At 41.8% G+C, this 11,605-nt stretch overlaps 1 protein-coding gene across 6 annotated transcripts in view; it reads left to right on the forward strand.

Moving 5' to 3' along the window:
- The first annotated feature begins 269 nt into the window (after positions 1-269).
- PER3 (period circadian regulator 3) overlaps positions 270-11,605 on the forward strand; it is a 62,156-nt gene continuing 50,820 nt past the window's right edge. For 3 of the 6 annotated variants that reach the window (XM_017498387.2, XM_017498381.2, XM_017498384.2), the window contains exons 1-5: positions 306-572; positions 1,012-1,157; positions 1,985-2,100; positions 3,349-3,550; positions 9,250-9,301. In XM_017498387.2, coding sequence (XP_017353876.1) covers positions 421-572; positions 1,012-1,157; positions 1,985-2,100; positions 3,349-3,550; positions 9,250-9,301 — 668 coding nt within the window. In that variant the 5' untranslated portion in view covers positions 306-420. Of the gene's footprint in view, positions 573-1,011; positions 1,158-1,984; positions 2,101-3,348; positions 3,551-9,249; positions 9,302-11,605 lie in introns of those variants that run through there. The other 3 variants (XM_017498385.2, XM_017498383.2, XM_017498388.2) reach the window with 3 other exon arrangements.

Below are 11,605 nucleotides of genomic sequence, written 5' to 3' on the forward strand. Positions count from 1 at the left end.
CGAGCGCGGCCCAGGAGCCCCGAGAGCCCGGCCCTCGGCTCTGGGGTCCCCGGAGCGTTGCGCTTCCGAGCCGCCCGCCTCTCCGGGCCCGCCTCTCTGCTCGCGGGAAAGTTGGGGCAGGGGTGAGGACCTTGCGGTTGGAGCGCTCCAGCCAGCGGGGCCGCTGGCGTGGGACCGTCAGTTCCACTTGGCCCTTGTCACCCTTGTCTCCTCCCCCCAGGCCGGACTTCCGAAAGTGGAGCGAGCTCCGGGTTTTGGAGATGCTGGAGGGAGAAGCTCCTCCGAGATGAGCGTGGCCCCCTGGCTCGTAGTAGCCGCCCGGTTTCTCTAACGCCATGGCGCGGACTGGAGTGAGAAACCGCTGTCTGTCGCTGGCTGCAAAGTGAGCGGGAAGCAGGCAGCGGGCCGTCCCAGGACGACATGGAGCCCTGCGGAGACCTCGAGACGCCCCTCGGGGAACCTCCTGGCCCCGGGGGACGGGCAGCTGAGGACGAGGCCCTGGGCGAAGACTTTGGGGAGCGGTGGAGCCCCGAGTTCCATCTGCAGAGAAAATTGGCGGACCCCAGCCACAGGTGACGCGCTGGCTTCAGGCTCAGGGCCCCATGCGTTAGTTGTCCTTTCCCAGAGTGGGGAAAGGGGGACGTAAATCTTTTTATTCTTTTAAGCCCCGGTGAAAGTGTAGGGGGAGACTCAGGCACCGTAGGATGAAGTGATCTGGGACACTGAAGAAAATTACCAAAGAGCACCAGGAGGGAAAAGTGGTTACAGAAGTTAGCTGACTTGGGGCTCAGGTGGATTAAGGGAAAGTAAGTGGAGACTGTGTGGTATTTACCAGTTGTTTGCCTGAGTTCCCTATCTGGAGGAAAAGGGGCATCACCCTGTGGACTGAATGAACTGGTGCGGTAGAGCACTTAGAAACTTACCTGGGTTGCAGTTTGTGTTCCATAAACTGCAAGATGCTGTTACCATCACAGGTGTGAAATTGTCAGTTTTTTTTTTTTAATCTTCCAGTGAACAGCAAGATCGAAACAGAGTTTCGGAAGAACTTATCATGGTTGTCCAAGAAATGAAAAAATACTTCCCCTCTGAGAGACGCAATAAACCAAGCACTCTAGATGCCCTCAACTATGCCCTCCGCTGTGTCCACAGCGTGCAAGGTAAACAGGCGAGAAAAATTCAGTTCTACAAGTGCACTGGGACTCTCACAGCAGCCAGAGGAGTGGTCAGGGGGCTCTTAGTCATGCAGATACTTTGAACTTTTTCTGGTGCTTTATGGAAAATGAGCAGATCTACACCGATTGCATTCATGTCTTAATTTTTCACATCTGAAAGACCAGGAAAACTTTATCTGTATAATAGTTTATAGTAACTTTGCAGCGTTTTGCCGATCTGTTGCAAGAGAGTAGAGTTTTAGCATAAGCACATTCTGAAGGCTAACCTTTTAAAGGAACATTGTCTTTTATGGAAGTTACGGGGAAAAAATGCATTCCACTAAATAGTTACCTTTGCATACCTTACACATATTTTTTAAATGCAGTAATGATATATGAGGAATTTACCAAACTAAAAATGAACCATTGTAAAGACTTTTCTTTTTCTGCCTGACATTTCAAGGGATTCCATTAAAGCCATATTCTCTTTAGCACAAACCTCTGTGCTTCATATATGATATGTTCCTGAATGATGGAGTACTGTTTCTGCTCCCCCCGAAAAAATTGCATATGCATCTGAAATTTTTAGTTAGCACCTTGAATGTATCTTGCTCCTTGTGATCCAGAACATGCAGAATTCATAAAATCAAAATCTTAAGTTTGCACAACCATCAGTATGTATTTTAAGTAAAAGCAGAAAATGCTCTGTTTTCGAGAAAAATGCACCAAGGTGTTCTCATCTGAAAAAAATAATCCAGCTTGATAGAAATAAAATGGTTTCCTAAAGATACTGTTGTCACTGGACTACCTGTTTATCTCCCTGTGTTTCTTAGCAAACAGTGAGTTTTTCCAGATTCTCAGTCAAAATGGAGCACCTCAGGCAGATGTGACCATGTACAGTCTTGAGGAGCTGGCCACTATTGCTTCAGAACACACTTCCAAAAACACAGTAAGAATTCATGCATTTTGCCATATCAACCTGGGTGATTTTTCCTAAGGACCTGCTCTAGATGTCAGTTTTTAAGGAGAGTAACAACGTTTCAGCAACCACAATTTGAGGGAAGCAAAGGAGGAACTGCCAAAGAGGCATGGTGTAGCTTCTCTACCCTTGCCAGAGAAAACATCGAAAAACAGAAGCAGCCCATTAAGTGTGCTGTGCAGTTCAGTGACTTTGGTTATGAGGTGCTTCTAGCTCCTTAGCATTCCCAGGCTCTCTCAAATTAAGAGAAAAACAAAAAAGTACACTGCAGAGTAATTTCCTGCATCTTATTCTAATCTCCGAATTGTTAATTTCTATTTATATCATTCTTAGTTCCAATACCTACTACTTCAAGTTGTAACAACTGGAAGTTATAGAACAGGTGAGTTGAGATACTGTCATTTTTCATAAAATTTTGGAAGAGACCTTTAGTATATATATACACATATATTTTCTCTCTCTTCTTGTTTGACAGAGTAATTGAGCCTCATGTTTGGTTGATACGGTGGAGGTTACTTATTTTTATGTACAGACATCAACATAATTGTAACTTAAAGATTTTGTAACAGTGGAACATGAGCCATCCCTACTATTATAACAGTGCTTATTTTAAGGACTGGTGTGTGCATAGTACTGTAGTAGGTACTATGGAGATTTTAAAAAACAGCTTAAGAAAGTATTTGTCTTTTAAGATCTTTAACATAAAGCTAGAGAGGAAAGCATGCCAGCGCTAGCAAACATAAACAATGGCTGATTATAAGTAAGTTTCATTTACATCTAATGGAAGAAATTAGAGCAGAGATGCTTACGCAATGAGGTTTGTCAAGGACAGCTTCCTGAAGAAGGTGAATCTTCAGCATGTCTTAAAGCATAGAATCTGTACTGATGACGAGAACACCATCCACCCAGGTGTAAGGCACAGTTTGCAGAGGAGAAGGAATCAAGTTTATGTGCCATAGGTATATTTAGTCTGCATAGAATGAGTTAATATATTTTTTGGCATAGAAATTGAACCTTCAGCAGGTGAAGTGTAGGTTTTATGAGAATATTTAAGAAGGATGTTGGAGAAAAGTATTTGAGGAGTTTTGTTGCCTTCATAGGTTGTACCTATGTAGTTTAAGATATTGATCATGGTAGAGATCTAGAAGAAATTTACCTTACAGGGACTATTGCTATGAGTATCTCAATATTTGCATTTATTTTAAATGTTTTTCATAGGATACCTTTGTGGCAGTATTTTCCTTTCTGTCTGGAAGGTTAGTGCACGTTTCTGAACAGGCTGCTTTAATCCTGAATCGTAAGAAAGACGTCCTGGCAACTTCTCGCTTTGTCGACCTGCTTGCCCCTCAAGATGTGAGGGTGTTCTATGCACACACTGCCAGAGCTCAGCTTCCCTTCTGGAACGACTGGACCCAAAGAGGTAACAGGACCAATGTTCAGATGTTTATCTTGCTTCATCCAGATCAGTTTCGTTCTTAACAGGAATAGTACAGAAACTAATGCGTTATTTAGAGCATGCAAACTGTTTTTTCCTATTCTTGTTGTAGAAAGTCTTCATGTGATTAAAACAGCATTTTAAAAGCTTCTGGTAACATAAAGACAATACATTTGTTTCCATTTTGTCACGTCTGTTTCATAGATTATATGTCATAACTATTTCACTACCAGCATACCGTATAGTGCTTTAGTTGCTATGAAGGCTGTTTCCTTTAAGTTAAAATTAAATGTTTTTCCTCCTATATTTCTTTATGATTTCCTTGTATGAGAGATTTTACTTTGGAGATAAAATTTGAATCATTAGGCTGGGCGTGGTGGCTCACACCTGTAATCCTAGCACTTTGGGAGGCCAAGGGCAGGAGGATCACCTGAGGTCAGGAATTCCAGATCAGCCTGGCCGTGGTGAAACCCATCTCTACTAAAAAGTACAAAAATTCTGGGCATGGTAGCACATGCCTGTAATCCCAGCCACTGGGGAAGCTGAGACACAAGAATTGCTTGAACCTAGGAGGGAGAGGTTGCATTGAGCCAAGATCACACCATTGCACTCCAGCCTGGGCAACAAGAGTGAAACTCTGTTTAAAAAAAAAAAAAAATTAGGATCAGTAGCTCTCTTCCAGTTTTTCTTGCCCCTAAAAGTTCATTAGTATCATTACTTTATTTTCCTTCTGGGATGCTTTTTTACCTAAATCAAAGATGCCTATTGTAGTTTTCTTTGTGACATTCAGTCCTGTGTGATCTTAATTTATTTCTTTTTAGTCATGCTTTATTATTTTGTGTTCTTTGTAAAGTATCTCCTAAAGATAGATAGATAGATAGATAGATAGATAGATAGATAGATAGATATCAGCTTTCTCTTTAATTCCAAGCCCTTCTCTCTAACTAAAAAGTAATTTATTATGGTAAAAAACATACAATTTACCATCTGATAGAGTTTGACTATGTCCCCACCCAAATCTCATGTTGAATTGTAACTCCCACCATTCCCATGTGTCATGGGAGGAACCCCGTGGGAGGTAATTGAATCATGGGAGCAAGTCCTTCCCATGCTGTTCTCGTGACAGTGGATAAGTCTCACAAGATCTGATGACTTTAAAAACGAGAGTTTCCCTGCACAAGCTGTCTCTCTTTGCCTGCTGCCATCCATGTAAGATGTGACTAGCCCCACCTTGCCTTCTGCCATGATTGTGAGGCCTCCCCAGCCACACGGAACTGTAAGTCCATTAAACCTCTTTCTTTTATAAATTGCCCTGTCTGGGATATGTCTTTATCAGCAGCATGGAAACGGACCTAATACACCATCTTAATCATTTTTAGGCTTCACTCCATTGCTGTGAATGATGGTTACAATGTTGTGAAACAGATCTCCAAAACTTTTTCATCTTGATATATGAAACTCTCTGTATATACTATTTCTAATTTTTTATCCAGTACATAATGTAATGAAGAATAGCTTTGCATGCTTCTTCCAATTATAATTGCCCCATCTTTTAAAAATATTTTTACATAAGCTTGAGAAAACATGCATGTCATCCCTGCTTGCTTCTAGCTCCTCATCTCTCCTGTTTCCATCTTTCAAAAATATTGATTTTATTTCTCTTTCCCTTTCCTAAATACATATGCTGAGATACAGCTGTGAACAGGACATCCACAATATTGTCTGCCAGGTCTTTCACATTTTTTCCCCAGGTATTTTTCCATTAGCACTGACTGTCTTTTCAGACTTTTCATTTTTGCTAATTACTTATTTCTGGGATATTTCCCTTTTGTATTAGTCTGTTCTCACACTGCTGTAAAGAACCACCTGAGACTGGGTAATTCATAAAGGAAAGAGGTTTAATTGATTCACAGTTCCACATGGCTGGGAAGGCCTCAGGAGATTTACAATCATGACAGAAGGGAAAGCAAACATGTCCTTCCATGCATGGTGTCAGGAAGGAGAAGAATGGGAGCCAAGTGAAGGGGAAGCCCCTTATAAAACCATCAGATCTCATGAGAACTTACTATCATGAAAATAGCATGGAGGAAGCTGCCTCCATGATTCAGTTACCTCCCACCGGGCTCCTCCTACCATGCATGGGGATTATGGGAGCTACAACTGAAGATGAGATTTGGGTCAGGACACAGCCAAACCATATCATTCTGCTCCTGGCCCCTTCCAAATCTCATGTCCTCACATTTCAAAACAGGACCATTCCTTTCCAACAGTCCCCCAGAGTCTTAGCTCATTCCAGCATTAGCCCAAAAGTCCAAATCCAAAGTCTCATCTGTGACAAGGCAAGTCCCCTTTACCTATAAACCTGTAAAATCCAAAGCAAATTAGTTACTTCCTAGATACAATGGAGGTACGGGCATTAATAAAACCCATTCCAAATGGGAGAAATTGTCCAAAACAAAGGGGCTAAAGGCCCTATGCAAACCTGAAATCCACTGAGGCAGTAATTAAATCTTAAGGCTCCAGAATAATCTCCTTTGATTCCATGTCTCACATCCAGGTAATGCTGGTACAAGAAATGGACTCCAACAGCCTTGGCAGTTCTGCCCCTGTGGCTTTGCAGGGTACAGCCCCCCTTATGGGTGGTTTCATGAGCTGGCATTGTCTGGCTTTTCCAGGCACACAGTGCAAGCTGTCAGTGGATCTACCATTCTTGGGTCTGGAGAATGATGGCCCTCTTCTCACAGCTCCACTGGGCACTACCCCAGTGGAGACTGTGGGGACTCCAACCCCAGATTTCTATTACACGTGCCCAAGCAGTGGCACTCTATGAGGGCTCTGCCCCATAGCAAACTTCTGCCTGGACATCCAAGAATTTCCTTATATCCTCTGAAATCTAGGCAGAGGTTTCCAAACCTCAATTCTGGTCTTCTGCATACCTGCAGGACCAACACCATGTGGAAGCTGCCAAGGAATAGGGCTTGCATCCTCTGAAGCTATGGCCTGAGCTGTACCTTGGCCCATTTTAGCCGTGGTTGGAGCTGAAGCAGCTGCAATACAGGGGACCATGTCCCAAGGCTGCACAGAGCAGTGGGGCCCTGGACCAGGCCCAGAAAACCTTTTTTCCCTCCTAGGCCTCAGCCTGCGATGGAGGGGCTGCTGTGAAGTCTCTGGCATGCCTTGGTGACATTTTCCCCATTGTCTTGGTGATTAACATTTGGCTTCTTGTTACTTTTATAAATTTCTGCAGCAGGCATGAATTTCTCCCCAGAAAATGGGTTTTTCTTTTCTGTTGCATCTTCAGGCTACAATTTTTCCAAATTCTTATTCTCCGCTTCCTCTTGAATGCTTTGCTGTTTAGAAATTTCTTCCGCCAGATACCCTAAATCCTCTCTCTCAAGTTCAAAGTTCCACAGATCTCTAGGGCAGGGGCAGAATGCCGCCAGTCTTTTTGCATAGCAAAAGTCACCTCTACTCCAGTCCCAACAGGTTCCTTATCTCCATCTCAGACCACCACAGCCTGGATGTCATTGTCCATATCTGTATCAGCATTTTGGTCAAAGCCATTCAATAAGTCTCTAGGAAGTTCAAGATTTTCCCACATTTTCCTATTTACTTTTGAGCCCTCCAAACTGTTCCAGCCTCTGCCTGTTACCCAGTTCCAAAGTCACTTCTACATTTTCAAGTATCCTTGTAGCAGCACCCCACTCTTTGCAGTACAGGTTTATTGTATTAGTCCATTCTCATGCTGCTAATAAAGACATACCCAAGACTGGGTAGTTTATCAAGGAAAGAGGTTTAATTAACTCACAGTTAAGCATGGCTGGGGAGGCCTCAGGATACTTAGAATTGTAGCAAAATGGGAAGCAAACATGTCCTTCATATGGTGGCAGCAGGAGAAGTGCCAAGCAATAAAACCATCGGCTCTCATGAGAACTCACTATCACCAGAACAGGAAGAGGGCAACCACCCCCATCATTCAGTTACCTCCCACTAGGTCCCTCCCTTGACACGTGGGGATTGTGGGAACTACAATTCAAGATGAGATTTGGGTAGGGATACAGCCTCACCATATCACCTTTCATGTAAAATCTTAATATGCCCTGAAATTATTCTTTTGGATCTCAAAATTCACTTATGCCATAAAGGCATGATGTGAATCTAGTTTACTCTTTATATTGTACTTTTGCCTTGTAAATCTCAATAATTGAAACCCTTCTTGAGAGCAGTTGGTTAACTCTGCCCCCTTTCTAGGCTGTGCCTGTGTTACCTCCTCTGATCCCTTACTTTGAACACATAGAACATTAAGAGGACTTAGGAAGCTATCCACTCAGCTCTTGTCAGCCTCTGGTCCTGTATTAGAGTATGTTTTTGTTTAACATGTCTTGTACAAACCTCTTAGAAGGATTTGACCATTACTACTTCAGGGCATGCTTTCAGAAAAAAGCATCACATATTTACAGCCTAGGAATGAAGATGCATCTGGGCTCATGTCTGTTGTCTTAGCTCACGTAGTCTGGCTTTCAATGGTCCAGGACTTCTAGTGACTGCGTTGGAGTTCAGGTGCCTGGTATGATGAATAAGTGGTGTAAGCAAACTGATCTCACAGTAAAGGCTGTTTTCTGTAGAAGATTATACCAATCTTCAGTGCTTTATTAATGCTTTCTGACTCTTCCTGTGATCATCTCCTTAGAAGTATCAAGACCTGGGCTTCTTATTCAGTATTTCAGTTCTTTTGGATTCTCACTGTTTATGCAAGCTTCAGTGTATATTTTTTAAACATCTCACAGTTTTCCATGGTTCCTATAACTAGAGACTATTTGTTTCAGTGAACAAATGCCCAAAAGATATTCAGGAAACTCGGGAAATACATATACTTAACAAACACTGGGCAGAAATTTCAGCCCCCTCATCTTCCGCTAAGATAGGCAAATTTAGGCATTTCTGAATTACTACCTCATACATCAATAAAATTGATGCAAAAATTAACATAATTGATAGCAAGTTTGGCATGAGGGTTGTGAGAAAACATTAATAAATGTGAAAATTAGTACACTTTTCTGGAGGTTAGTTTATCAGTACACAATGAAAGTTATAAATTGATTCTATCATTTAACCTAGGAACACAACTTTTTGAAATTTATCCAAGGAAAGAAGAAGGAAAGAAAATTATATGTCATATAGCTAAAAAACTGAAAACAGTCCAAATCCCCAGGTTTTTAGAAATTTCCAGACTATTGCAATGGAATGGAGTATTACCACCAGAATTATTGTGTCTAAGTATAATGACATTGACCTTTGAGATAATGAGCATGGGCATTTTGGGAACTATGGGAATTAATGAGGGAATGATATAAATGTGATTCTCACTGTTACACCTGAGGCTCACGGTTTTCAGGATTGGAAAACACTAGTATGTCTTTGGTATTGGGAAATACTAGTATTGTTTTTGGTATTAGAGGGAGATCCCCTTGATTAAAATAGAACTGTCTTCCTGCATTTAGAGATCCAGTCATATTCTAGTATTTCCCAATAGTATTTTAATCAATGGGACCTCTCTCTCTTTTTAAAAAAATAATTTTTTGTTTGGTAATGGTGAAACATTGTTTCACTGAGAAAGACCTGCCTAAGAGGGAGTGATTGACGAGGCATCTTCTTTCTGGCTGTCTGGCTGTCTGTCTTTCTAGCAGCTCCACGGTATGAATGTGCTCCAGTGAAACCCTTTTTCTGCAGGATTCGGTAAGTACAGTGGCTCGTAGAAGCCAAAAATAGCGGATTATGCTCTGATTTTATTTTGCACTTATTTTGATTCTTGTATATTCAGTTCACTTCTGTTGCGAGATACAAAAAATAAGATTTGGTTCTTACCACAAGGAGTTTGTATTTTGATTGAGAAGAAACATATTCATGAGAAAACTAGATAATATTGCAATAAGAAAAAGGTCCAGAAAAATAATTCTTAACTCTAGGAGCATATAAGAGTCACTAGATGTGAAGTACAGCTTAAAATCACCATTGTTGTGAGCTTTTTTGTTTGCATTTTGTTTTTCAGTCACATTTAAAATTAGTTTTTGAAATTTTTAGTAGCTTTAAAGAAAGCAAGAGATTTATATTTGTGAGAAAGATTTAAAAGATCTAGAGACAGTGAACCAGAAGGAAATAGATGAAAATGTTAACAGTACTTAATTGCTGATAGGATTTACTACTGAATTTTTTATCTTCTCAATTTGCTGCAATATATTATTAGTGTTCCTTATGTGGTATACATTGTATTATATATATAAGATATATTTTCTGTTATATATATTATGTATATAACATGACTTTCATAATAAGAATATTTTAAGATGATGTTGTGATTGCCCGTTTTAATACTGAAGTTACTAAATGTTCTAGATGTTTAGAGAGAAGAAAAAAGCCCCATGAAATAGTCTGATAATCCAATATTCCATGGAATTTGGGGACTTGAGCTCATAGGATCTGGATGCTTGGGAGGGACAGCCTGAGGAAGGGCCTGGCAGTGGGAGGGCTCTGTTCATTTGCAAGTAAGTTGTATGAAGATATTAGAACAGCTCCTGCCTCTTAGTAAGTACTATATGTGTTTCTGATGTTAATAAATATTTTGGGGTGCTTTCTTTGAGCCAGACACTGCTGGGATCCAAGCAGAGTTCTTGCCTTATATACCTTAAATTCAGTGAGAAGGAGACCAGTAATAAACACATATTCAGATGCCTGTGTGTTGGCTAGTGATAAGTTATGTGTAGACAGTAAAGCAAAGAGCAGGAGTTCTGGGAAGTGGAAGCTTGCTGTTGTATTCAGGGTTATCCGGGAGCTCAGGAAGCCTAATTGGAAACAGCAGCCGGAGTGAGGGCAGGTGGTGAGCCACACCAGTATCTGAGGGTGGCAAGTGTCGCTGAGCAAGTGTGTTCCAGGCATAGGGAGCAGCAGGTGCAGAGGCTTTGGGGTGGGGCATGCCTGGCCTGTGGGAGGAATGACAGAGCTGCTGTGGCTGGAGTGGAGGAAGGAGCGAGGATGGAAGAAGATGGGGAAGCAGGGGCCATGCCACGGGGAGCTGGGACTTCTGCATGAAATGTTTTATTTAAGTTTATCACTTATTTTTAAGACTTTTTACTTTGGGAATTTTCAAACATAACACAAAAGAAGATAGTCTAATGAACCGATATGGTCTCATCACCCAGCTTTTTAATAACTTGAACCCATGGCCACTCTGGCGTCATCTCTGCCAGCAGCAGTTCCTTACCTCCCTCTTCCCAAGTTACTGGGTAGCGCAGCTCAGATCTTATCTGATTTCCTCCATCAGGATTTCAGAATGTCATTCTAAGAGAGAAAGTTCTCATTAATGTTTTTGAGGCTCAAAATGGTCCCTTCTTTGGCCAGTAGGAATCCCTTTGGGTTGGCCCTTGTACCTTTGTGAGAGTGCCCTGTGGTCTTTGACAGCTTCTATTGTTTTAAGCATGAGACGCCCCAGACTCATTTTAGACATTTCTTAACCCAGGCTTGGAGTCAATCATTTCTCTAAGGATCCCTGGTTCCATGTGGGAAATGGCATTCATATTTGGAGGCCAAATCTATGTGGTAGGGATGGTTATTGCTACAGGGTTGTCATTGCTTCTAGGAATTTTCAGTGAACAGAGGTAGGAAACATTCATTTCAGTTTCCCTTTTTTTCTTTTTTAAGACATAGAAGGAAGGTCAAATAATGTGTGAATATGAAACACTACATTAATATTTTGTTTTGGCCAGGCACAGTGGCTCACTCCTGTAATCCCAGCACTTTGGGAGGCCAGGGTAGGCGGATCACCTGAGGTCAGGAGTTCGAGACCAGCCTGGCCGACATGGCGAAACCCTGTCTCTACTAAAAATACAAAAATTAGCTGAGTGTGATGGCGCACACCTTTAATCCCAGCTACTTGGGAGGCTGAGGCAGGAGCATCGGCGAGGCACAGATTGCAGTGAGCTGAGATTGTGCTGTTGCACTCCAGCTTGGGCGACAGAGTAACACTGTTTGTTTTTGTTTTTTTTT

This window comes from Cebus imitator, unplaced genomic scaffold, assembly GCF_001604975.1.
Source record: "Cebus imitator isolate Cc_AM_T3 unplaced genomic scaffold, Cebus_imitator-1.0 Scaffold240, whole genome shotgun sequence".
Lineage (NCBI taxonomy): Eukaryota > Metazoa > Chordata > Mammalia > Primates > Cebidae > Cebus > Cebus imitator.